The sequence below is a fragment of the Pseudorasbora parva genome, chromosome 7 (assembly GCF_024679245.1).
Source record: "Pseudorasbora parva isolate DD20220531a chromosome 7, ASM2467924v1, whole genome shotgun sequence".
In the NCBI taxonomy this organism is placed as follows: domain Eukaryota; kingdom Metazoa; phylum Chordata; class Actinopteri; order Cypriniformes; family Gobionidae; genus Pseudorasbora; species Pseudorasbora parva.
In genome coordinates, this window is record NC_090178.1 from 19,962,890 (window position 1) to 19,990,834 (window position 27,945).

At 37.4% G+C, this 27,945-nt stretch overlaps 2 protein-coding genes across 6 annotated transcripts in view; one reads left to right on the forward strand and one right to left on the reverse strand.

The window, feature by feature from the left end:
* ldlrad4b (low density lipoprotein receptor class A domain containing 4b) overlaps window positions 1–17,886 on the forward strand; it is a 56,311-nt gene extending 38,425 nt beyond the window's left edge. For both annotated transcript variants that reach the window (XM_067448482.1, XM_067448483.1), the window contains 3 exons: window positions 11,712–11,866; window positions 13,939–13,989; window positions 16,136–17,886. In XM_067448482.1, coding sequence (XP_067304583.1) covers window positions 11,712–11,866; window positions 13,939–13,989; window positions 16,136–16,687 — 758 coding nt within the window. In that variant the 3' untranslated portion in view covers window positions 16,688–17,886. The remainder of the gene's footprint in view (window positions 1–11,711; window positions 11,867–13,938; window positions 13,990–16,135) is intronic.
* Window positions 17,887–21,937: 4,051 nt separating this feature from the next.
* On the reverse strand, window positions 21,938–27,900 carry fam210ab (family with sequence similarity 210 member Ab). 4 transcript variants are annotated; one of them, XM_067448486.1, is made up of 4 exons: window positions 27,754–27,900; window positions 24,775–25,213; window positions 23,206–23,317; window positions 21,938–23,128 (listed from the first exon to the last, which is right to left on the reverse strand). In XM_067448486.1, exons 2-4 carry the CDS (start codon window positions 25,176–25,178, stop codon window positions 22,808–22,810), a joined length of 837 nt encoding a protein of 278 aa, XP_067304587.1. In that variant the 5' UTR covers window positions 25,179–25,213; window positions 27,754–27,900; the 3' UTR covers window positions 21,938–22,807. The 4 variants fall into 4 exon arrangements, with proteins under 4 accessions (XP_067304587.1, XP_067304589.1, XP_067304586.1 ...); XM_067448488.1 differs by having other exon boundaries at window positions 24,775–25,222; window positions 27,754–27,888; XM_067448485.1 differs by having other exon boundaries at window positions 27,748–27,888.
* Between the last annotated feature and the right edge of the window lie 45 nt (window positions 27,901–27,945).

Consider the following 27,945-nt stretch of genomic DNA (forward strand, 5'->3'; position numbering starts at 1 on the left):
GTACGTAAACCCAGCAGACAGTGTTTTAACTTGAGTCTGGGGCAAATGTCTTCTGCCTTCCGGACTGTATAAACAAAGAGCCCGTGAGTAGACTGTCTAGGGGCTGCGACAACTTGCGAGCAAACATTTATGGATAGATGAAGACATTTGTTTATGCTGACAGCTTATTTATGGCATATATTTCATGGTAATTAAATAGTTAAGTTCCATTTGTCTGGTGTTGCCGATCTCATTTCATATCAACTATGACAGTAGTATTAGCAAAACAAATTGTCATCTTGAACTCATTGTAATATATATATATATATATATATATAGAGAGAGAACTTTATTTAATGTTAGTTGTTACACTTTGTTCCTTTAAGCTTTGTAAAAATTCTCAAAATTGTATTTATATTAACCACATATTTTGGCCAGTTATTAAAGTCATTGTTACTTGTGGAAAATCATATTAAATCAATAGATACTACTGTCCAAAAGTTTTGTAAGATTTATTTTTGTGTTTTTATTTTTATTTTTAAGAAAGCAATATTAAGATCGGATTATTTTAATTTTGTATATTGCATATCTCAGTTTACACACAAATATTAACCAGCACACCTGTTTCAACATTGATAATAATAAGAAGTTTCTTGAGCACATCAACATATTAAAATCATTTCTGAAGGGTCATGTGACACTGAAGTAATGTTGAAATTTGATCTTTGCCATTACAGGAATAAATTACATTTTAGAATATATTAAAATAAAAACTGTAATTTTAAATTTAAAAGAGACTTTCAAAAACAAAACAAAAAATCTTACTAACCCCAAACTTTTGACCCTTAGTTATGTTAATAGTATATATTGTACTTGTTTACCAGTGAAATCCCCTTCAAACTGGAACATCTTGGCTACAAAAGCATGTTTGGATCTAGAATTTGATATTAAATTAAAATGTGGTTGATGCATTGTGTAATAGAATTAGTATTTCTCTCCGTCTGTCTTTCTGAAGCATTGCTGTCTGTCTAGATCTGATTTCTGTTTTGTGTTCTGGTGTTTGCTTTGTGCAGTTTGCTGCTCTGGCTGGTCTGCCAGTGACGGTTCTGTAAAACACAGACTCTTTCTCTGTTCTTGGAGTGAAAAGTTCATATTCTGTCTGGATCATAAATTATAAATTTAGTCCTGGGGAATTCCCACACAGTAGGTAGAAAAGGCCTTTCAGTAGTTTTCCTGCCTCTCACAGAGACTCTTCACATATGGTACAGAACGTGTTTCTGCTAAATATGAACATACAGTTTTGAATTATCATTTGAATCTTGAAGCATTTTGAATACTTCAGACATCTAAATGCACCTTAAAACATCCCAAAAGATGCAGCTCTGAAGGAATAATTAATGTATTGAACAAAATGGCCCTCAGAAATTGAGCCAAACAGACTGTCTATTAGAAAAGCAGCCTCTCTTGCAGTCATGGCTTCACAGTGAGCTCAGCACACTGAAAGCTGGGCCGGGTTAAGCAGCCCCGAGGTGCCACTATGAATTATTGATAAAGGCCAGTGTCGTCATGCCAGTCTGAGTGCTTTTGGCATTACCCAGGATGATCCTGATGCCCACGCACAATGCCCTGGTTTAACAAGTAGGGCCTCTACTTCTGTTCAACTCGAATTTTAGCTGATAATCGGTTTGAACAATGTAAACAGATCTTTAATTTTGTATCTACCTATATCAGTAATTATTCAATATTAGTCTTTGATTTGTATTATTTAATAAGTATTATTTAAGTGTGGACAGTTTTTCAATTGCCCATTACTTTAGTTATCATTTATTCTAGCGCTTATTTAAAGGGATAATTCTAGAATACTGTGAAGAGTCAAGTCTTTAAGTGCACTATTTCTTGAATGGTGCTTTGCTAAAACTGGTCCCACATCAACAATTTAACTTTCTCATCAACTATTCATCTCAAAATTAATGGTTATATATCTACATCATTTCTTACTTAACATTACAATTTTGTGATGGTTATGACATTTATTCATGAGAATTCAGGAATTGCTCCAGTCTTCATTCACATTACTCTTCAGAAATCATTCTAATATGCCGATATAATGCTCAAGAAACATTTCTTGGTAACAATTCACAATATGGTTTCATTAGTTAATGTATTAACTAACATGTACTTACCATGAGGAATACATTTGTTACTGTATTTGTTCACCCAAAAAGGAAAATTTAGCACACACAAACTATTCTCGTCGCTTCATAAAATGATTGTAGAGCCGCTGTAGTAAGATGGGCTTTGTAACGACGTCTTTAGTGCCTTTTATGGGTCTTGGGAGAGGAAATTACATTAGTGTCAATGAAGCCCATCGAATTTCAACAAAAATATCATCTTTGTGTTTCGAAGATGAACGGAGGTCTTACGGGTGTCGAAGCATTTGGATAAGTAATTATTGACAAATTTTTGGGTGAGCTAACCCTTTTAGGTTAGTTAATAAAAATATACCTGTTCATGGTTTGTTAGTTTACAGTGCATTAACTAAAGTTAACAAGATTTTAATAATGTATTAGTAAATGCTGAGATTAACTTTAACAAATATAAATAAATGCTTTATAAGTGCAGTTCATTATTAGTTCATGTTAACTAATGTAGTTGAAAACATTTGTGCAGCTTAACATTTTCGTGGAAACCGTGACATGTTTTTTCTAGAGCCCGACCGATTTATCCCTTAATATATGAGCCTGTCGCAGATATATGGTATCGGCGTATATGACGCGCCCAAGCATGTCCACCCGTTTGACAGTGCACGAATATTTACGCAAAATTAAGTCAAAATGCCGGTCTTGTCGAACATCATCGTAAACATAGTTGTTATGTCTTAAATGAACGTAAACATTTCACCGCCAGCATTTAAGTTTCTTGTTCTATAAAAATATGAACATGCAATATATCAAAAGAAAGAACAGAGCCACCAGTTAAAAGTTTGGACATCAATGGGAAAGTGTGTACAAACTTTTGGCTGGTACTGTACTATAATACACATAAAGAATATCGACAGATATATCGGTATCTGGATTTTTACTCCCTAATATCGGTATCGGTCTGGCTCAAATTCTTTCAGGATACTTTGAATAAAACATTCAATTGATCATTACATTGGAATAGAGTATTTTGTCTGCAAACCTGTTTTATCCTTCAAAGACCCAAACCTGTAACCTACCGCATGTCAACTGCATGTTCTGCTTGAAGCTTTTAAAAGCAGCCGTGCAGCTGGTGCAGGATCCAGCCTCAGGGAGTGACTCATTAGCCACGACAGCCCGAGTAAACCACAAAACGATCTGTTCTTCGTTAGAAATCCATACTTTGTTCTTCTTAGCGTTAAACAGGACCACCCATGAAGGATGAAGTTTTAATAAGGCGAAGGGTGGGGCTAACAACAACAACACGGCTTTGAGGAATAAAGAACCGACTTTCTTCCTTCCTTCATCCCTCTCTCCATCTCTCCCTTTCTCCTTCTCCTCTCACTGAACCCGCTCTTTGGAAATGTCACCGGTGAACTCTGTCCCACCCGATCTCTAATGTTCTCAGATGCAGTAGTGTGATTCTCACTGCTGAAGCTCTTCCTGCAAGTTCATGTGGCGGTCATGAAGGAATGTTTTAGAAAGCAAGGCGCTTTCCCCCCCCTTCTAACAGATCTTTCAGAAACTCCCTTTATAGCTAAGTATGCCCTAAGGCAGACTGTTCCACTTCTTGCACCTTTTTAAACGAAATAAAGGCACACAAAAAACGTGTCTGGCAAGGTTTTTAGAATCCTGGTCATGGTTGTTAAAGGTTGTGGGCTTGGTGAGCTGATGTTTAGACCACAACGTGCGTGTTTAGGTTGCCACACCTTTAGCTGTCATCTCTTTTGGTCACATCCACCCTTAACCGTGGCGTCCAAAATAAGTCCTGGTCATATTTGGCTAAGGCAAACTGTGATTATAATTGCTGAATCTGTAATTATACATTGTCACAAGAACAGACTCGAAATGTTTCCAAAGCCGAAATATGTGCTTTTTCACCGAGAAGTCGTTCCTCCCCCTTCGACGTCTGCGTTCTTTTAAATAATCTCGTTATTGACGGTGAAAGCTCCCGGCATCGCTGTGGAGACCAGGCTGCGTTGGCGAACATGGCTGTGGAGCCTGGTTCAGATTGTCTGTGCTGTTCGTTTGATGGCTCCTCTGCATGGCTGGGCTGGATGCCCACTCTCCTGGTGCCCAGCAGGGTGCCAGTCTGCCAGCTTGTTTTGTGTTGTTCGCTCGCTGTCCCTGCATGCCTCTGGCCTTTCATTTCAGCACACAGACAACCTGTGTGATCGCTCCTTTACAAAACGCCCTCAGACAGGTTTGTTAGACCTTTTTGGAAATTTTCCACTGTAGCACCAAAAGGGGTATACATCCATAAAACAAAACATGGCGAATATGAAATGCCACATTATATCAGAGACCAGACAAAGGGTCCTCCATATGAAAGATGCATGGATCTCTGTCAAGTCGTAAACGGTCATAACGCTCATTGCCGTCTCGTTGCTGATGCTCTCAATTGCCTGTCAAAACACTTGGATGTTACGTAGGAGTGTCCTGACCGCGATAGACACGCTGACAAACAAAATCACTCTACTTGTCAATTTAATCTATCTCCTCAAACGTCCTCTGCAGAGGAGATGTTGCCTTAGGTTTTGGTTTGTCTTATGAAAATAACATATTTCCTGTTGTAAGATAAGCTGTCTAGCCTGCAGGTAGTGAATTCTGGCTTGGTTACCAATAGATCTCAATGATTGAATAACTGTCCAACTGGCTGATTTGTTATATGCACTACCAGGGCTTGACATTAACTTTTGACTAGTGGTTTTCTAAAGTTAGTAGCCACTCAGTATTTTCACTGACCACAATTTTGACATTGGGAAAAATGCTTTATAGATATTTTTAACATCTCATAATTTGGCAGCAGGTATACTGCCACTAATACTCTCATTTTGACATTATTTTGCGTGTATTTGTCCATTTAAACGCAATAAGCAGCAAAAAAAAAAAACCTACTCAATGTAATACCTTTATGTGCTTGTACTTAGGGGGGAAAAAATTCTGTAACAATATTCATTCAGAGCAAATGAAACGAGGCAGGTTTCTGTTTCGACTCGTTGTCGGAGAGATGAGAGAGCGAGAAAGCTGGTAATGTGTATCTTTCTGCGGAAAATTGGGACACTACAACATTGCATTTAGTTGATTTCAGATGCCTTTTTAAAGATTGCAATAGAAAAAAATGCGATGCACGCCACTGCTGAAATCTATTAATCCGGGTGTCCATCCCTGTGCACTACCCTTTAAAAAAATCTTACTGACCCCAAACTTTTTAATGTTTGAGTCTTTTATGCTCATCAAGGCTGCATTTATCAAAAATACAGTACATTTTGATGCTTTAATTAGTCTTTGTATTGCAGCAAAATGTTGCACCTTTTAAAGCGTAAGCAAAGTAAGAGTTTGTTGAGTTTGTTGTTGAGTGGTGACACTGATATGGTTGTGTCCTGTACTGTATGTACACAGCGGGCAGGGTTTGACCTCAGGTAAGCACACCTGTTCCTGTTATTCAGTACTAGCTTGGCATAATGCAGTGTCTGGTGCGCAGTGCCCATCTCCCAGACCGTCTGGAGGATCTGTGTGTGTGTGTGTGTGTGTGTGTGTGTGTGTGTGTGTGTGTGTGTGTGTGTGTGTGTTGGGTGGGTGGGGGGGGGGGGGGCTTGGTGTTATGTGTGACTGTGTTAATTATTTAGGATTAGTGTGTGTTTGTAGCATGAAGCATCTAGACAGATCTGGCTACACCAATAGGTCATTGACACACACACACACCCCTCTGAATGTTAGATTAGTTGGGGGTTCAGGTGAACTTGAGTATTGTCACACACATACACACTCACACCTGCTGCAGAAAACCTTTAGGGTATTACATGACATCTGTGTAGAGCACTACTGTGAACAATAAATGCAAGCTCTTCAAGAAGTTGTATCTCTGCGTTTTCTCTTTAAAGAGATAATTCACTTTGAAATTAAATTTTGATATGGTTTAGCTTACCTCATGGGCATACGAGATGTAGGAGTATTTGTTTCCCCAGTAGTTTCAATTTTGATCATTTTAGGTCAAACCGTTCTTGTCTGTGCCTCACATAATGCAGGTCTATGGTCACCACCTCAAAGAGCATACACAGAGAAGTCCAAATTAAACAATCCCCCATCGTAAGTACACACTGATGGCCTAAGACACGAAACGAGCGGTTTGTGTGAGAAAACGAACAGTATTTATATTGTTTTTACCTCTTGTACCTCTTAATGCACTGCTTATACATTTGCTAGTCAACCTAGCTGTTATTTTAAAGCTACACTGTGTGATATTTTCCCCCATCTAGGCATAAGGTAAATGACAATTCAGTAAATAATAGTTTCTGTTCCTCTCAATTCTGATTTCGTTTTAACTCCTACGGTGGCCGATTTAGTCCAAGATTAACATGGCTTCCAGTTCGACCTCGTTCATGAGTGCCATCGAGTGTTAAAACTCTTAAGGCGAAGCTTGAATTAACGGGTATGTCCCTCTTTGGCTAATGTACTTTCAAGATGGAGGGGCAACATGGTGACCGGCATTCGAACCCCTCAACCGTATGTATTTTCAATGGCATATTATAAACTTATGAAAATACTTTATTACTTGAAAGAAGTAAATATACATTAATGAGCACATATATTTTTGAAAGAACTAAGTGTTTTTAGCTAAGAATAAACTAAAAAAAGTTACACAGAGTAGCTTTAAGCACCTGACCCATCCCTGGTTCTCATTACAGTGAGTCGAGTGAGCAATCATTTTTGCCTACAACAAGTAGACATAAGCCAATAATTGGGATCAAGTGATATTTTTTTAACCAATATTTACACTTCTATTTATTCAGTTTTTATGTGTTGTTTAATTGCAGGTCTACTGATCAAATTCTTCTCTAAAGAATAGCAACTGTGTTCAACAGGGAACAGTGGTGTTCAGTAGCACACTGTTTTCATAAATGCTAGAGATAGTCAAAGAAAATAAAAAAAATCACATTTGCCTGCAGTCTGAATGTAGCCAAATAAATGTAATTGTATATATTATTATTATTAATAATACAATATAGGTAATAATAATAATTTTAAAAAGTAATGATAATAATTAGACTACAAAAATAAAAACATAATATTCATTAGAGATATTTTATTAATATTAATATTAAAGGTATTATTAATAATATATTCATATTGTATTCTTCTCACTTTTTATTGTGGTAGTATTTTTTTCCTGAGGAAAAAAAAGCAGCAAGAAAACAATAATCTAGTCCTTTTGTATATAAACCCAAGTTGCAGCTAGACTCAGTGGATGTATATCGTTTTTTTGTGATTTTGTTCGTTTTTTTTGTTTTTTGTTTTTTTTCACTGAATCTAACTTTTGAAAAATGATAGACTGAAGCAAAACCATTCACAGCCACTGATTATAACATGCATAAATATAATGAAAACTTCCGCTTGACAATTGGAGATGTCTGTATTAGACACATCCTTGTCAAAAGCTAGTCAATAAAGTAGTCAGGACAGGAAGTAATGACACCTACGAATGTGACCTCCATCTACTTCACTTAATATGTCACCTTCAAGACACACTTTGCTTCTCTCCATCTACAAATCGCTATTCTCTTCCTCTGCCTCTCACACACACCTTCTCTCTCTGTCTCTTTCCCCCCCCCCCCCCCCCCATCACCCACACACTCTTACACTCTCTCTCTCCCTCTCCCTCTCCCTCTCACTCACTCACTCTCGTCTGGTCTAGCGCTTTCTGTCTGCTCTGCCTGGTGACAGAACGGCCTGATGGATTTTGATCCTCTCTGTGGTCTGCAGAGAGAAACTCAGTCTGTGTATGGCTAATCTGCAGTCTGTGATACCCAGACCCACACTCATTTGTTCACGCTCCCGTTCTGTCTCTCTGTGATTGGCATAAGAGGTCAGTGTTAAATAGGACAGCGAGTGTCAGTGGGAGAATTGGACAGGACATAGTAACAGCTCCTTGCACTGTCCGGGCTGGATTCGGTTTTAAATGTTTTGATCTACCTACAACTATTAGCACAAGACCATTTGAATGTATTGATTGAGACTGGATTTAGATGTCTGTAGGTTTTGCTTTACTTAGACTGGAATGTCTTGTCTGGATTTGGGTGTTACAGAATGTGTGTGGTGGCAGGTTTTAAAAGCTGGTCTAAGCTGGTCATTAGATGATGTAAGCAGGTCATTATTTGGTTAACAAGCTACCCTGTTCCAAAAACCAGCTTAATCACCAATAGCTGGCATGTTGCTGGTCCAAAAATGTCTACTGACAGCTTAGACCAGCTAGAAATCAACTATCATGTTTCAAATGCTATCAGCTTAAGCTGTATTGTTCAGCAGGGCAAACAATCACAAGGCATTTCTAAGAGTTGAATCTAGAGTGTTGTCAGTTGTATGATATTACATTTTAATACTTTTTCCCCCCAGTAAGTCTTGACCATGCTAAACTCGTCACCACTTGTTATCAGGGTGTTGCTATGCCGTTTCTCAGTGGGTTTTTTTGTGTAACTTTGTTTGCTAAGGTGCTGTTGTAGTTTCAATGACATTGCTATGTTGCTGCTTCTATTTATGTAATTGTTTATTTATATTATAATTTATTCAGAAGATCTGGATGGTGCTTGCACATGCTAAAGCTAATTTACCACCACTATGCCAGGGTGGTTGTCAGGGTGTTGCTATGAAGTTTCTATGGTGTTTTAAATGGTTTGTACATTTTTCTGTGTTGCTAAGGTGTTCTAGGTGGTTGCAAGGGCGTTGATAGGTGGTGGCTGAGGTGTTCTGGTGGGTTGTTTTTAAAAGTTTCATGAGTTGAAGTATGTAAAACTAATCTGCACATCTTAAGTAAGGACAGTAAAGTATAATGTCTTAAATCCAATTAAGAAAATACTTTGCATTTCCTAATATCATTTTTCCTTAGTTATTTTTTAATTATTAATTATTTTATTTAGTTTATTCAAAGTACTATTTTTAGTCTGAAGATCTTGCCCATGCTAACTCGTCACTGCAATGCTAGGGTGGTTGTCAGGGTGTTGCTATGCAGTTTATAAGGTGTTTAATGTTTGTACATATTTATGTGTTTGCTAAGGTGTTTCTAGATGGTTGCTGGGGTATTCTGAGGGGTTGTTTGTTAAAGTTACTTGAACCAAAATTGATCTGAGCATGTTAAGCATCGTGGAGTCCAAGAGCCTTGAATGAAATTGCCTCTTGGTTTTTTTTGGTGCAATTTTTTTTCATACGGATATAAAAAAATATATAATTGAAATTGTATTGTATTGAAATTGAATTTTTGTCAATAACACCTTTTGTTCAAATAAGTTCACATGGTCAGTGTCACATTTTTTTAAAGTTTAATTAGTGACCTAGAATTACTGCAACATTTTATAATTATTATTATGAATACTTTTATATCTCTCAAAGGAGAGCAGAGAGGAGGACATTTCTTTGTTTTACATTTTTCAACATCCTAAAACATTTATTTTCAGATTTTGAATTTTCAATATCGTCTCTTAAATCCCCATTTTTAAAAGGCTGTGCTTTTGATCTAAAGTCAGAGGAACAGCTCAGTGTTCATGGGCTAGTTTGAAGCCTGCTGAGATTGTGTGTTGTATTGATTCAGTTCCAGGCTGATAGGTTTGTGTTTGTAGTTTTATTTGCTCTTACCAGTATTCTGATCTAAGTCTCATTCTCAGTCTTATCTGCCCTCCTGTCTGATTGTCACTTTCTTTTGTCTGTCTTGCCTGGCTAGCTTTTAATGTCCTTCTCTCCCTCTCCCTCTCCCTCTCTCTCTCCCTCTCCCTCTCCCTCTCTCTCTCCCTCTCCCTCTCCCTCTCCCTCTCCCTCTCCCTCTCCCTCTCCCTCTCCCTCTCCCTCTCCCTCTCCCTCTCCCTCTCCCTCTCCCTCTCTTGCTTCCTCCTCTTATGCCCTAAATTAGGAGAGAAGTGTTTGTTTCTTTTGATGTGTGAGTGCCAGTATCCCGCAGTACTGCACTGCAGGCAACAACTCACTCTTTCATTCTCTCTTCGTGACACTCTCACTTTCAGTCTCTCCATTCGGTTTACTCGACTGTACGGGGTTCCAGAATGGTCCCTCAACGCAGTTGGTAGAGAGCTCATTTTTGTTGTCTGAAAAGCCTGTGAACTCCACAAGCGTCTCCATCTGAGAAACAGTCTTGGTCTTGATTGAGAGAGCGGGTGCGAGTCCAGCAGGGTGTTCCTCATGTTCAAAAAGAACACATTTTCAGAAACATCGACCAAGCTGTTTACCTTCATCACTTTGATTCTTGCTGGCCAGGATATTGAGAAAAAAGCTGCTCTGGTTATTTAATGACAGAAACATTATTTTTTGGGTGAACTTTTCATTTTTTTGCTCACCCTAATGTACATCTAAATCTGTATGCTGTTATTTTTTTTCATAGAACATAAAAGGAGAATTTTAAAGAATCTTTTATAAAGAACCACAACCTCTGAGGAACTCAAAAGAAGTGACAAAATATTAATTTATAAGTGAAATTTTACTTGAGATCATAGTCAGCAAGACTTATAGGGATCACCCAAAAATAAAATCTCTGTCATCATTTACTCACCCTCACGTCATTCCAAGCCTGTCAAACTTTTGTTCAACTTCAAAACAGTCTATGTACCAGTAACTACAACTTTGATGCTTTGAAATGTTTAAAAGAGATTGTAAAACTAATCCATATGAATTGAGAGACACAATGACTTTATATGATGAAAAGATTTATAAATAAGCAATATATATAAGCAAGCAGTCATTACACACATCAGTTATGGTAAACATGAGTTTAAGCATGTTCGCTTGACGTGTGAGAACCAATGAGGTTCAGTCTCGTGTTACGCAGCATGTTTGAGCTTCTGCAACAACCAATGGGGTTTGTTCTTGCATGCCAAGCAAGTACGGTTGATCTTCTGTTTATGTTTGCTGATCAATGTTTATATGTGAGTAAAAGCCTATGTGATAATCATAAAAAGCAATCCAGTCTCTTCAGAAATTGTGGACTAAGCCACTTGATTCATATAGAATACGTTCTCTATTTATGAACATTTATAAGCGACAAGTTATTAGTTGCATAGCTGTGGGTGAGTAATTGATGACATTTTTTTTTTAAATAACCCTTTAACTAGTTAAAGGCTTTGAAATATATTGTGGTATTATTTGAGAGAAATTACACTAAGTGAATGAATATATAATGCAAATAAAAAATGATGAACAAGAAAATAAAGACTTCATCCAAGTTCTAGAATTTAGCTTACACTTAATTTCACAGCAATGGTCTCTCTAAACTTTCTTTATCCAGCAAACTATCCTAGGGAACTATTTTCTTGCTGTCCATGTCAAACCAAAATGGCTCTCACCTTTTTTGCCAGATGATATCACCAATTTAGGAGTCTGTAGTCGTCATGGGTGTTGATTTGACTCTGCTGCCATCTTTTGGTCGAAATGAGACTAAACACAGACAGACAGACAGACAGACAGACTGATTGATAGACTGATTTATTGAAAACAGGACCTGTTTTGCTTTGTTCATTCTGCACTGTTCTAAGCTCTCTTGGTGTTTTTATGTTGCAGCTGAACTGGAGTTTGTGCAGATCGTGATTATAATCGTCGTGATGACTGTGATGGTCATGGTGGTTGTGTGCCTGCTCAACCACTACAAACTCACCACGTGGTCGTTCCTGAGCCGGGCAAGTCAGGCACAGAGTCAGGATCTCTCTCTGCAGCCGGTAAGACCCTGTCCTAACCACAGCAGCACCTCTGTTTAAACACTTTGTAAACCTTCCGTCAACCTTCCTCAAAAATGTAGATGAGTCCTGGACAGGAATACACTAAAATCGTGTGTAAGAGGCGTGGCCTTAGAAGTTCATAAGGCTCATATGGAACACATAAGCCGCCGCTAATTTCCTGTCTCTTCTCTGCTGTCTCATGTTTTATTTATTCAGAGACTTTGTTAATCTTAACGTAGCTTTACAGAGCATGATGAGCAATTAATTACGAAACAGACAAATCACATGGGAACAATAGCATGGGAACAAAATGAAAAGTAAACAACATAAAGCAAATGGCAGATTGGCATGAAAGCAGGAAACTAAAAAGAGCAGAATATTTCAATTAATCAACAGCAGAACAAAAATGGACTGTAAAATGACATGAGAACAACACGGATAAATCAAATGAGTTTTCAACAGTTTTTGGAAGGCAAAAAGGACTAGACTTCATGAATCTACTTGAGTTCCAGTGTCCAAGAGCAGGGAAGAGTATAAGGCTCATCTAATCTTGTAGAACAAGCGCCATCTTATATCATATTCATAAACATCACAGTTCCTTGACACATGTTAACCAGGCTAAGCCATGAAACATCAATTTCTAATACTGAATAATGTATTTTTCACCTGTTGCGTCATGTCTAAGCCTTGTTTGGTATATCTTATGTTGGTGAACTTTTATCTTAGAAAAGAAGAAAACAGCAGGGCCTAAAAGTCTCGAGAAGTGTGTGTGTGCGTGTGCGTGTGTGTGTGTTGTTTACTTCTGGAAAGGTCTTCTTTGTGTCTAATCCAAAATAACTTGCAGCAGTACACTGAGCTGATGGGAGAGAGCGCCGTGTGTGTGTGTCCTTGTCATCTCACCCCACCCGAGGGATGATTTTCGGTACATTTGCACAGTTTATAATCAGACAGACAACAGGAAATTATTACTGTTGTTTGTAATACTTCAAAAATATTAAGCATCGTATACCTAGAGGTTCGTGCACATGCTACGGAGTGCATGATGAGGTCTGAGCTGTTCACGCAATGGGCAACTGGGCTGAGATTTTTCACGGAAAACTGAAAACTGCATAAGCACATATACATATTACTGGATGCACCACATGTAATTAAAATGTGACGTGTGACTCCTTCAGAAAAGGCAGTGTGTTTTGGAAGAGACACAATGGCAGTGTCCCTCTGAGACCAGGGCATGTTGATTACATTCAGCAGTTCTGTCTAGACGCCAGTCAAATAGACACGCGCAGCCCACTGCAGCACCCGGGAGAGGCTGCTAAATGACTAGGACTTTTCATTTTCATTCACGAGGGAATGGAAGGGGGAGGGAAACCAGCGAGGGAGGCAAGCAGCGATGTCTGGGAGAATGTTACACTCTGGTTTTGTTTAGGTTTTTAATTAGAATGGATATATAGGCACAGACCAGAGTTAGAGCTTAAGAAATGGGACCTGTCTGAATGTTTTTTTTTTGTGTGTGTGTGGCATTTTTAAAATGGATGAAATAAGGGTTTAATAAATGGCTTTGTTGTATGTATGTATGTATATATATTATAATTTTTTTAAACGTCATCCTTGACATTTAAATATGTATGTAGGCACAAAGCATTATTAGAATGTAACTAATACATTTTGTATAAAATATAATTAGGGTTTAACAAACTGGTTATTTATTGATTGATTATTATTGATTGATTACAGTTATGTTATGTAGAAGTTTTATTTATTTTTTACATGTCCAAGCATTTTAAATATGGGTATATAAGGACACAGAGCATTTCGGTTTAACAAGCTGGTGTTTTGATTTAGACTTTATATTTATTAATTTATATTTTAATGCCATTTTTATGTAAAATTTATTTTTTGGTATTTCTAATGTTCATTTATGACAGTGGGGAAACTATTATTATATCTTAATATTAATCAACAATCAGTTATTAACAAAATAGTGACTAGTTATGTATTAATATATCAGTTTTATCTTAAATTTCATGTGCTTCAGAATTTTACATCTGTGTATTTTTCATACTTGTTTGTAGGAGGGTTCTTTGTGGCCATCAGATAATGGGCTGAGACAAGGAGCATCTGAGGTAAGGAGTGTGTGTGTCTGTGTGTGCGTGCGTCTATGTCCTATACTCTAAGGAGCTTGTTTCAAGGGTTGTTGTTCTCCTTGTATAAATGGCATGTCTGCCTGTAACAAGCAGTGAAGTCTCCTCAAGTGCATGCTGTGTCAATGCCAGTGTGTGCCTGTGCCTCTCAGTGTAGGCGTATGTGAGGGAGGATAGTCTCTGAGTCTGTCTGTGAGTGATAGCACTTAAAATATTGTGTGAGAAGAGAATACATGCATATATATTCATTGTTTGTGGGTGGGTGGGGGGTGTGGGTGTATGGGTTGTCTCTCTCACCGGGATGCAGCCTCTCAGCAGTTCATTAATCTCTCACCCTCCTCTGGCAGCGTCTAGACGGTCGTCTGAGAGACCAGACACTCAGGGTCTATCTGCGTAAATTGCCTCCCATCAGCCTCAAACTCACTAATGTAAACGTGGCCCCTGCAGTAATGAGGCTGATCTCATTGGCTAACTGACATGCAGATTTCACTCATATGAGGATATTTTATCAGCTGTATATTAGCATACTAATGTCTGGACTGGGGACTGTTTAAGTTTGGGGCTTTGGTGAGTTTATATGGAAATGGTAGAGTCATTATTTATCTGTGGGGATGTGGCATGAGTAGAATACCGTTATTTTGAATGAACACAATTTTGTCTGCTGTAAAAATAGATTTATTTGGATGTTGTTCTAGTTGATCATCTAGACTCTTTCTCCCTTTGTTGTTTTATGTGATATGGGGCTGGGTGATATAGCATAAAAATGTATCGAGTTAATTTGCTATATAATGTCTATATAAAATTAATAGTAATTATTGTTATTTATATGATATACTAGGTGTGTGTGTGTGTGTGTGTGTGTGTGTGTGTGTGTGTGTGTGTGTGTGTGTGTGTTTGTGTGTGTGTGTGTGTGTGTGTGTGTTCGTGTTCGTTCCTTGTTTGGCAATACTAGTGAGGACATTGGACTGGTCCTCACTAGTTAAAAAGGTTTATAAATCGGCCAAAACATGTTTTTATTTAAATCTGTTGTTTTGCACGTTTCTGTGATGGGTAGGTTTAGGCATAGGGGTTGGGTTAGGGGATAGAAAGTATCATTAACCTGATATAAAATCAATGGAAGTCTATGTAATGTCCTCACTAATATAGTGAAACAAACCTGTGCGTGTGTGTGTCAAACCAAAGATTATTCAGACACCAGATCTATTTTTTTTAGGACATTATAATTAATTTATCTACATGAGGATAGCAAAATAAAGTAAACTGTGACATATTATATCCAACAATTCTTCATACAGTGGACTAACAGTGAAAGTGATACAAATTTGGGATCAAAATGATTCAGACACTTTGACCTGCCCATGTTTTATGTGTTTTTTCTTTAATTGCTAATGCGACCTTACACACCACAGACTGAACAAAATGAAGCATTGCTTGGTAATTAGTTGCCCTAAATTCTTGGTGTTTTCCAATTGTTTACTTAAATTGAACAGCTGATTGGTTGATTGTAATCCATTACATACCTTTCTTTCAAAGTTATCGGACATTATCAAAATAATAGCAAGAAAATAGCTTTGTTATTTATATTATTATTTAGATTTATTATTATTATCTCATTGGAGTCTATAAACACATTTGACCATAAATGCAGTTTATTTTGCCAAATTAATTCTAAATATTTATTTATCTATATATTTATGCAATAAGTGCAATATTTTATTTTATGCACTAATAAGTAGTTGCCTAGTATTTGTTCGTTCGTTCGTTAGTTTATTAACCATGTACAATGCCAGAACTTATTCAATGCCACACAGGAAATTGAGTGATGATGCAAACAAATTGTTGAATTGTTGAATTCAGACTGCTATGAAAAGCATACTCATGGAAAGTATAATATTTTATATGTGCCAAATAAATGAAGTAAAGTTCTAGGCTGGTAATTGAAAGGTGGTGGGTTCAAACCCTACAAGGGATGATCCATGAACTACTACTACTACCACTGCGCCCTTAAGCTTTGGATAATAGTATTTTGCTAGCATCTAATTATTATTGACTGATTAGTTACTGATTTTATGGCTAAAATGGCAGATTTTAATTTTAGTTCTTGGATTCTCTATCTTCTCCTCTGCAGGTGGTGTACGCTCCTCAGCCAAGGGACCGTTTCACTGCTCCCACTTTCATGCAGCACAACCGCTTCAGACGTTTCCAGCCTACCTACCCATACCTGCAGCATGAGATTGATCTGCCGCCCACCATCTCGCTGTCAGACGGAGAGGAACCGCCGCCGTACCAGGGCCCCTGCACGCTGCAGCTGAGAGACCCCGAACAGCAGCTCGAGCTCAACAGAGAGTCCGTGCGCGCCCCGCCCAACCGGACCATCTTCGACAGCGACCTCATTGACATGCACAGTTCAGGGGGTGGCAGTGGGCCGCGACCTCCCAGTAGCAACTCTGGGATTAGCGCCGCCAGCTCCAGTACCCATGGGCGCATGGAGGGCCCTCCGCCCGCTTATAGTCAAGTCATTGGGCAGCAGTCGGGCATCGTACTTTACCTCCACCAGCACTGCAATAACCCGCCCCTCCCGGTCACTGTGCAGACTCCGCCCAGGGGCCGGACAGATTTAAACAGCCCAGAGAGCACAATAGCGCTAAGCAAAGACAGACAAAGGGAGGAGCTAGTTTGATGGGGGCGGGGTTAGCACACGATTGGCCGATCGCAATCACTCTCCACCCGTAAAGGGAACAGGCTCTCCCTCTTGACACTCCCGTGCACAACAGCGCTTAATGTGTCTTCGCCACAAGCGAAACCATGTGTTTAAAAAAAAAAAAAAAAAAAAAAAAAAGAGTATGGAGCTGAGCTTACAAAAGAAATATTTTTCATTTGTTTTCTGTCAGACCAGCTGTGCTAAAACTGGGGTTTAAGCACTGCCTGCCTGGAGTCTCCCACCTTAATTGCTTTCTATTACTTGTGTATAGACGACAAATTTAGAGAGAGAAATTCGCACACAAGACAGGCTTTTTTGTTGTTATTCTTGTTGGTTTTTCCGTTGTGCCCCCCTTGAACGCCCCCTCCTGCCCAACCCACACTTTGAACTACTAGGTGTGTGGATAGAAATATCTTTTTCTTTTTTCCTTTTTTTATTTAAAGACCGAGATCTGTGCAGCATGAACAAAACAAATGCGAAAATGGGTGAAAATCCAAACCCTAGTGCCAAGGTGTACGCGGAAGGTGTCATGGGGCGTCGACTGTCTTAAAAGACTTGTTATACATTTAAATCGAAAACCTTTTCTGAACTTTTGCACTATTGTTGAGGTTAATCAGAGAAATTTGGGAATGGGATAGTGTGTGTGTGTGGGGGGGGGGGGGGGGGGGGGTGATGTACGTGTTTACTGTTTGTACTATCGTTTTCACGTGGATCCGATCATACGCTTCAGTGCGAGGGAAGTGATCATGTCTGTCTCAGCACAAGAAAAATCTCTGATCCAGCCTAAAATAACCTTGATCTAAAAGAGGCACAGAATACAGAGAGTCTGCTCTACTCTCATCTATCCTCACCACTGACATGTTCAGCCGCTTTAACAGACTCCAGCTGATCTAAAGTCAGTTGGCTGGTGGCACGGTTGACATTTTGCCTAAAAAGAAACTCGCTTTACTAAGAGATCCGAACAGGTTTTGACATGTCATGAGATTGTCGCGTATTCTAAAGAGGTTTTCCAACCTTTTTCTCATCAGCTCGTTTTTGATTATTATCATGTATTTATTATAAAATTGATATAAAGGCAGATATAATAAAACCTTAAAGCTATTTTCCTTATATACTCTAGTGAGAAAATATAAAAAATGTATATTTTTCTGTGTTTGTGTGTGTGTATATATGTATATGTGTATGTGTATATATAATATATATATATATATATATATATATATATATATATATATATATATATATATATATATATATATATATATATATATATATACACACATACACATACACACACATACATGCATACATACACAGAGAAATATCTATTTTTTATTTTACACACACATATACATATACAAATACACACACGCATACATACACAGAGAAATATCTATTTTTTATTTTACACACACATGATATTTATAGGATTTTCTTTCCTCATTGGAGTCTATAAAGAAAATGGCGTTGTTACAATTTTATGGTCGTCATTTCATGCTATTTGCACTTTTGTTTTCAAGTCAAAACTGAAACCGAACGGACCTATAAAATAATCCAGTTCTCTATTTTAGTGCATTTTATTGACAGGAAACATTAGTCTCTACTTGCTAACATTTTCCACACTTTTTGTTTGGGTTTCCACATCTTACAGCCAATAACAGAACATAGACATTCATTGGCATAATCTTCTAATCAAAATGCCAATGTGGTCGAAGGATAAAAAAATAAAAATAAAAACCTGTTTTGCGTGTTGTATTATCTAGTCCCCAACAAGAATTAATCAGGTTTAAAAATGTGGTGAAGTCAAGGGCTAATGTGATGGGCATTTCTGAAAATACCTATTTTACCCAGCAATCTTCTGTCCTGTTGCCTTTGCTCTCACTCTGTCACCAACCAGAGTGATCCCGACCCTTACACCAGCTCCAGCACACACCAGTCCTGAACACTGAACTCTCTTCCTGTCCATATGTGTTCCTCTTATTTGCCACGTAGACATACAGTCAGGAAATCCAAGATCTGTACTTCTCAGAGCGGCTCTCTGCATTCAGTTTAATCTTGGGTGTAATCGATCACAATCATTTAGGGATCAGATTGAGGATGTTGCTCTGACCAAGAATCTGGTGCAGAGGTAGAGAAAATCACAAAGAAAGCCCAAAGACTCTTACCAGTTAGTGCACACGCATCCCTTTAAAAAGGAGACTGAAGACTGAGCCCCTGTTTTTAGTCACCACTGAGTCTGTCAAGGACAGACTGACTTATGAAAAGGCCATGGTGTGTTTTTTTTTTTTCTTCTTTTTTTTCTGGGGAACATGGTCAAAAAAAAATTCAAAAGCAACACTCACCTTTATAAGCTACTCTATTTGTACTCGGAATGTTAGAGTTGGCCAATCATGTGTTTGAATGCTTTTATTTCATGTCTGTGTCGGTTGGCTTTATTATTTTCTTTCTCTGCTTTTGGTGGGATTTTTTTAATTGTTTTATGTTTGTGGACAGAAATGATGCCGCCTGGACCCATTTGCTCCAAACCAGACTAAACGGATCAACACTCTACTATATTTAGATTTCTAGAACCACCACAAACTGGGCTCGATTTGGAATTCTAGAATCCGAACAGCTCGGCTAGATTTGGAATTTTAGAATCCTAGCTGTTACATCCAATCAAAACTAATGTTATCACTACACTTGGAGGACGTTCACCCAGTTTTTTGCTTCATAGCAAATAAACAAATCATAGATATGACTAAAAAAAATGTCCGTCTAAAAGCTGGACATTGTTTCCATTACGTTTTTTTACTTTTATTATTAATGCCGTATTTGTTTTTGGATCCAGTTGAAGAAAAAAATATGGAATTACTTCATGTTGAGGGGAAATTATGGAATCATCAAGCAAAACACACAATTAGTACTTTGTACTTTTTGATGGATGGGTTAATTCTCCATTAAACTGTTCCCAAATATTATTTCATCCAGATTTAGATCTAGACTGTCAATGAGTTGATGTATCTTTCCTGAAGAAAAACTTTAACATATGCCGAGATGTTTTAGAAATGCAAATTACAAAGTGATTCCATATTGGTTTCCTCTATTTGGGAAAACTGACAAAAGAAAATGCTCTTCATTAAAATGATTTCATTAATTTGAGGTATGTTTCACAATGTCAGAATGTTCATTTGCTATAAAGTTAAAAAAAAAAAAATCTGGTGAAAGTGTGGACTTTGTCGTTTTTGAATTGGGCTTGAGGCTAGATTTTCGAATTCTAGAATCCTATCACTTTTAGCTTCTAGCCATCTAAATGAAATAAGAATTCCAGCAGCTAAGCTTGATAGAGATTTGTAGAGTCGTTTGAATGGTGTGTATATGCTCTTGTCATTCAAGCACATGCTTTTAAAGCTCACAACTTCAACACTTTGCCGAGTCTGACGGAGATGTTTCTCTCAGACCACCTTTGAAAATTAACCAAGGCTAATGAGCAAAGCGAGAGCACAACGTCACCGCATTCAGAACCGTATGTTATTTAAGAGCCCTTGCCCCGTTTCCTGTCCCTCGAGTTTCACCTCGTGGCTGTCTTTAACCGTATCATTAGTCAGTTTGCTGCTCCCGCTGTTGCTGCTGCTGCTATGCTGCTTCTCATATTGCTGCACTTTTTGTTTTGCTTGTCTGTCCGTCATCCATCCTTGCACCATCCTAAATGCTTTCCTTTGTCCTCCACACATTTTTTTTCCATCTAAAGGAAGAGCTTTGTGCCGTTTTCTACTGTCCAAGGAGTTTGCATGTTACTCATGAGCTGAATCGGTGCCTATCGATCGTGTTGTTTTAGAGCGACGTAGGAACCCACTTGCACTCTAAAAGTTCCCACCTTAGCTGTGCCTCACTTCCAATGGTGCTTTCTTCTTCTGTGTAATGTTTTTTTTTTTTTTTTTTTTATCTCCTTTTATTTGTAATGTGCTGTAAATAAAGTTAGTCTGTATGCACATATCCTACCCAATGGGTAGAAACCACAGAAAAAAGACATTGTTAATAATGTAACAATTTATAGTTGATATAAAGATTTTAACATGGTGGCAATGGATTTGTAAATGCCTACTGTTCAAATGTGCTTCTTCTTTTTTGGCGAACAAGGAAATTCATTATCAGAAAGATGCTTAAATTATGGAAATACTTAAGTAGCTAAAGAGCATTTCATACATTTTTATTGAGTAACATCTTGCTACAGAAAGAATGAAAACGCTGTTCTGGAATGTTTCTTTAAACACTGCCCCAACCATAAAAGGCACACTTACACACATGCAAAGGGGTTTATTTGACTAGTTTTTCATCGGAAAACCATTCTAACTTAAAGTAAGTCGTAAATTGGGATCCAGTGAATGGAAACTAGTCAGCAGTGCCAGACTCCCACTCACAGACACAAACGCTGAGGGATTGTGCTTTAAACAACAGTGTTCATTTTAATCCCAACATGTACATGATTTTTCATGCCACCCTGTGTTGTGCTTCCTGTATTTGCAAGTTTAATAATGAACCAAATGAGAGATGTAGTTTTAACATTCTTATTTTTGTTATATACTGTATTTCAGACATTCTTGTGTATGTGGTGTATAGGAGCAAAACAAAAAAATTAAATTGCAAATATTTATGTGCTGGTGCTCCACTGTACAATAGCTTGTATTCGCATGTCTATAGTTATATACCTGAAGATAATGTACATAGCGATGCCATTTTGACTACAAGCACCTGACTAACAGCAGTTGTGACATGTTGAGCAATGTACCAAGATGCTTTTGAAGCTTTTCTTTCTTGTACAAGCACAGAGAACTAACAATAACCGAAATGGTTTAGACTTGTTTTTTTACTCTGATGCTCATCGAGTGTCTGTTGAGACATTCGGAATTAAAAAGCAACACAATATCAGACCTTTTACACTCTAAATTTCCCCCCAACTCATGATACTTTATGTTCATGTGCATGGCCATTTAATAAACATGCACATACATATTTATTTTATTTACATTGTGTTTAATTAATATGTAATAAGGTCTGTTATTGTAATGCTTCTGTTTTTTTTTTCCTTTCAGAAAAAGTAATCAAAACATGTTGCTCTAATCACGGTTATAGTCAAACTTTTATGCTTGTACTTCTGCTGTTGCCCAACTGCAGTTAAACTAATAAACTAAAAGTACCAGTCGCTGATGTGTCTGATATTTATTTTTTATTGAAATATCCAGGACAATGTCATGTGGTCAATTTTATTATTCTCTCGATTAACAATGGCTCATTTAGGTGATTCGAGTTTAGATTAAAAACATGGTTTCATTTAAGTCGTTTTTTGATCAAAGTAAACATGTCAAAAGTGGGTTATCAATTGTCTTTATTACCCACTGACTTTTTATTCAGTCTAGATACTCCGTAAACACAAAGTGCAATTCAAGACATTGTACAGTCAGGATTACTGTGTAGGCAATAAGCACAACTCAAATACAAACACGTACATGATGAAAAATGCAAATCATTAAATACAGATGCTGAATATTAATTATCGCTTAGTTATCAAGAAGAAATAATTTCAATACACTTGCCTTAAAACAATTGAACTAAAATAAACACACAGACACACTGATTTTGGCTTAAATTGGTGACATAATTCTAGTATTATTGCTAGTTCAAGTTTGTTTCTCTCCAAATCCCCCAACTTGTAGAGTGCAAGGAAACCATTAGACATGATAATAGTTCTTATGTGCGAACATTCAGTACCTTAAGAGACAGTTCACAGAAAAATTAAAATTCTGTCATTATTTACTCACCCTCATGTTGTTCCAAACCTGCAAGATTTTGTCAAATGTCTTTTTTGTCAATACAATGAAAGTCAATGGGTTAAAGTTAAACTCTAATGAGTTTCTCTACATGGACAAACATTTTTCAGAATATATTTTGTGTTCTGCAGAAGAAAGTCTAATTTATGGCTGAACTGTCCCTTTAAAAAAACACCTAACACTGTGACATTGTGAGTAATTATTGATCATGTGAAACATTCCTCAATACACTTACTTTTAAAAAAATGTATTCTCTTCCCTTAGTTGACAGCTTGATTGGACCACAGCAAGTCTAATCGGCTTTCTTACGGAAAGACATTTTGTCTTTCGTCTCCTGCAGTTTCTCCGAAAATTTGTCTTTCGTCTCAGAGATGCGCTCTTTAGTCTCCTCCATTCGTTCCGAGAGCAGTTCTTTGGTTTCCTCCATCTTCTCTGAAAACCTCTCTTTCGTCTCCTCCATTTTCTCAGTCAGTAGTTCCCTGGTCTCCTCCATTTTGTCTTGCAGGTACCCTTTAACAGGCAGAGGGGTGGAGAGGTATCCGTGTTTGCGGAGGTACTGTACAGACAGGGACGTTCCGCCCAGTGTAACGGTGTATCGTGCAGGAGTAGCAAGCTGTGATCAATAATTATTCATATATCACATACATGTATTAAATCCATGTCAAATAATCTTCGATTTTGTTTATATACCTTATACATGGCATAGGCTGTGAGTGCATAGCCACCCTGGGAATCTCGCAAAATTCCCACCATCCAATCCGGTAAACCTATGAACTCCAGAAACGGGACCAGATTCACCCCTCTGCAGAGAACATGGAACATTAACACATCACTCACTTATCTTTAAGAGAGATTGCTTGCTTTTGAAACCTCAAAGTGTTGTTTGTATAGCAGCAGTTAACTATCCAGATGACGCTGTTAAAGCTTGTCTGTCCTGCCAAAGCTCAGACTTTATCTAATAAAACTCCATTTCCCTTCCAGCCTCACCTTAAGATCAGTGTGCCTGGCTGTAAGTTTTGATCTTTAAAACAAAATCCCTCAATTCACATAGTTTACTAAATTCAAAACTCTTATAGCCCAAGTACCATTAGACAACACACTGACCTAATGAGCTCAGTTACATACATACATATTCAAAGCTACATTCATTATTGTGAAGCACCCTCTAGTGAAAACAAACATTTATTTCACTAAGTATACTACAAACTCATTAACATATGTACTGCCATATCGCCTGAGACGGACAGATATGATTATTATAATTAAACTTTATTTGGAGTACTACTTTATTGCGCAATGCACATTTCTGTATATTACCGTAAGCCTATAATGTGATTTAATATCCCTATTAGTAAAGATAGTTTGATCACTGTATAAGATCAGTCTTTAAATGAAAGATATTTCAAGAGTACCTGAAGTATAGCTGCACGATCAAATATACTTCAGTATTTCTTTAGATGAACTATTTCTGGATAACTAAAGTACAAAATTAATTTCAATTTGGCAGACTTTTGTATTTAAAAAAAGTTATTTATATTAAGTAGATACATATGTAAATGTATTTGTAGTATACTTAGCATACAACAAATGTGTGTGTGTGTATATATATATATATATATATATATATATATATATATATATATATATATATATATATATATATATATATATATATATATATATATATAATTTCTTCACTAGGGACTTTATATCGGTTCCAGCTCCTTTTTTTTAATATTGTGCATGCTAATTTTCATTCTTTTCTACATTTAGATTACCTTTGACGTTTTTAAAATGTTAAAGTTAATCTTTAAAAACACTAATTTATAAACACTGTAAATGAAATATTTAGCAAAACTAAACGTTAATATAATTTTTTCATAGTGTATTTCATAATATTGTTGTGATACCTATATTCAGCGGCAGCATTTAATGATTTTTGTTTTTTTGTTTTATTTTGACAAAATTGTGTATTATTTAAATAGAATTTATTAATTAAAAACAAATCTGAAAAATTGTATCTTGTAAAACACCAAGATAAAAACCTTACATACAAAACTAAATACAGAAATAGTCCTAAATCCTTAAAATGAATTTGGCAGTCAATGCCAAGATAAAACAGATTAAGAAAAATAACTGACAAGCTGAACAAGTCTAAGTAACGACAAAGCTTTTTAAAATATACCTGTGGCACTTTGTCATCTTGTTAGTTTTTTTTCTAATGGTGTGTTTCTGTGCAGGATGCTAATTGTCACTTACTTCATTGCAGCATAATAGAAGCTCCCAAACCATACTGTGGATGTGACGATGTGCACGGGCACCATGACTTTACCATACTGTTTAAATGTCTTTTTAAATCTCTGGAAGAGCCCAATAGATTTGTCCTGCAGGGGGTCGACATCAGCCTTACTCTGAAGGGCAGACCCTGTATCATCCTTAAAAAGACCCTCAGTCCCTGCTAGACTCTGCGGAGGGTTTAATGGCGTTTCTTCCTCTGTGGACGTTTTGCGGCCCTCCTTCGTCCAGAGGACATTAGTGCAACTGAAGCAGCGTGAGGTCCGGACGGTCACAGGAAGCTCGCATGCGGCCCAGGTGTGACCCAAGTGCGACGAGCGCAGCAGAACCACGCGCCGCAGTGTGACTGGAGCCCACATCCGCTGCATCACCTCCCCCACCTACAAAGCACCACCTACAGGTCCTGGACAGACTAAAGAGGTTAGTGTCAAAGAACAATTACACACAAACTATTTACATCTGGCTAATGATCTACAGTAGCAGTCAAAAATGTGGTTACCTAATTTTTATTATATATATATATATATATATATATATATATATATATTACACACACACACAATTAAAAAAATATATAGATATATCCATTTACAACTCCTTGTCCCTAGGTCTGTTTTTGCCTTATTTGGAAGGGTCATGAATATTAATGTTGAGTTCGGCTCTAATTGGCTGTTTCACTGCACTCCTCATTTCAATGACATAAATATATCTAGAGACAGGTTTAAATTTAGGCCACGCCTATATCGTGGATTTTGAATGCATTGCCAGAGATTTCGCTTACGTTTCTCAGTTTTCCGTTTGCTCTTTTGACACAAACCTCTGGTGGGGGCGGGCTTAACAGTGGTCTACGCTGATTGGATAAAGAGCTTTTGATGGACAGGTGGAATGATCTCACGGTGCTTTGTTTTAGGCTAGTTCGTAAAGATGAGCTCTCAGGATACATGGAGCGGCGGCGGCTTCATCATCTTCATCATCATCTTCACCCGCTTGTTCTTCAAGGCAGCAATTAATCATGTTATTGAAGTAACCAATAATATCGATAAAAGTTGTATCCATGTACAGTTAAATTTTTTGCCGTGGTGTTTTTCAAAAAAAAGATTTACATATGAAGGAGGAAATAATGGTGTTTGAGACTCACAGTATGTGATGTCCATGTACTGAACTCCTGTTATTCAACTATGCCATGGTTAATTCAATTTTCCATTCTAGGGCACCTTCAAAGCCACAATATGTAATTTTTCGCCGCTAGAGTATGCTTATTCAAAACAACGGTGTAGTTTTACGACACCTTGATGTCTCCTTCGCTGAGCTTATTATGCTGCAGGCGACTGCTTCTTCTGGTCATGCAAAAGGGGTAACACAGCACTGTTTTATTATATTAGATACATTTGAGTGTGTTGAAAATCTGTTATAACGCTACTACTCTGTGCGTTCTCTCGACGGCTTCTATGAAGTGCTTGTTGCACACTGCCGAAAGCTGGAACAATATTAGGCATGGTAAAACATGGTACTCACAGTAAAAATCAAGAAGACGAAATTTAAACAATAAGACTAACTGTGTTGAGCTATATAATTGTGATTAGTTTTCTGTCAATGAATGCATCCAAACAGTTGCTCACCTGTCTAATAAAACAAATAATATATATAAAGCTTCAGACCCTGAAGAAGGCTATCTGTGCCGCTACGCATGGGCGTCTTTTTCTCCCATGTCTTTTAAATTTTCTATAATGAAATAGCCAGTAAAATAAAGGCTTTTAAATAATTTGAAGAAGAGTGCTGATTTTTTTTTCCACATTCATTTGAATTCCCTGACCCCAAAGTGCACCTTCAAACAAACATCTCACTGAACTCACTGAGCACCCTGGACTTTTTTGCTTTTCCAATATATTAAAGTATCTTTGGTGTTTCCATGGTTTCTACTAAATAAAATCAAGGTTAATGTGGGTTTGATGTCACTGATAGGCAACGCGACAAAAAAAAACTACTAAAAATGCTGGTTAAAATTGCTTATTTCTCTGGATTTAAACAATCTTGGAAACATTTGGGATAATGTAACACAAGTCAACAACATACATAACATTTTTCTAGTGGTTTTTGGATAAATTGATCCACAAATCTTACATAGTGACTTAGTTTTTATTTTTTAAGTACTATATTGATTGGTTTAGGTTACTGTGATGCAACTTAAAATTGTATTGGATTTATACGTTTTACACATAACTGTTTATGATCTAGATAGCCATAAGTAATGATTCAAAAGTCACACAGGCTGAGCATGATGAACATGCTATTGGTCAGGTTTGGGTCATGGCCCTCTGTCAACCACCAGACTGATCAGGTTAAAGATAAAGTACTCTAATTCCAAAGATTAAAGAGGTTAGATTTAACAAGTCGGCTAAACTTGATTTAACATCTGTTTATAAATTTTGCAGTGGTAAGAATATTACCTTAAACTTTCTTCAGTGTTATACGGGGCTTTTAACACAACTGTAACATGTTTTCAACCTACAGTAACCTACCTTCTAAGCAAAATACCAAGCCTTAGCCGATAAATTAAAGTTGTGCTTATGTTTAGCTTCATTATATTGTGTGAATACAGATCAGTCACAAAAGTGTCAACACATTAATCCACTAAAAGTTGAGTGATTCCTGTATTCCTGACGTTTTTATGAAGACATCGGATTGACTGAAATCAGAACTATAAGCATGATCATTATATGTTGGTCTTCTAACGTTACATACGACATTGTGGTTTATTTTGGAGGACAGATAGACGTTTGCAGAAGTAAAAACACTAGAGCTCAAGTTAACAGGGCCCAGGTCTCAACTTTAACACACTGCTTTGGCACTCCAACAGGATCAGACACACACCAGGGAAACAACACTAAATATATCAGCTGAAAGAAATAGTTTGTTAGAAACATAGCGAAAACTTACATTTACCTCTTGAAGTGCTGCTGTAGGTTAAGGAGAGTCCGCGCAGAGCTCCATAACTCTACAGACTCATGTCATGTACACGCACGTTCTCTAGGCATATCCACATGGAGCTGCTGCGCGCTGCATCATGGGTACTGTAGGCAAGCGTATTGAGGGTAGGCTCACTCTGCTTAGATTAGCAGCCTTGAACTTTTATCC

Excerpts from the sequence above, each read along its gene's own strand:
- fam210ab (XM_067448486.1), bottom strand. The coding sequence starts at position 25,178 with ATGCAGCGGATGTGGGCTCCAGTCACACTGCGGCGCGTGGTTCTGCTG. Across the intron at positions 23,318-24,774 it reads TTCTATTATGCTGCAATGAA|AGGGGTGAATCTGGTCCCGT; the intron begins GTAAGTGACAAT and ends TGTTCTCTGCAG. Across the intron at positions 23,129-23,205 it reads CAGCCTATGCCATGTATAAG|CTTGCTACTCCTGCACGATA; the intron begins GTATATAAACAA and ends TATTGATCACAG.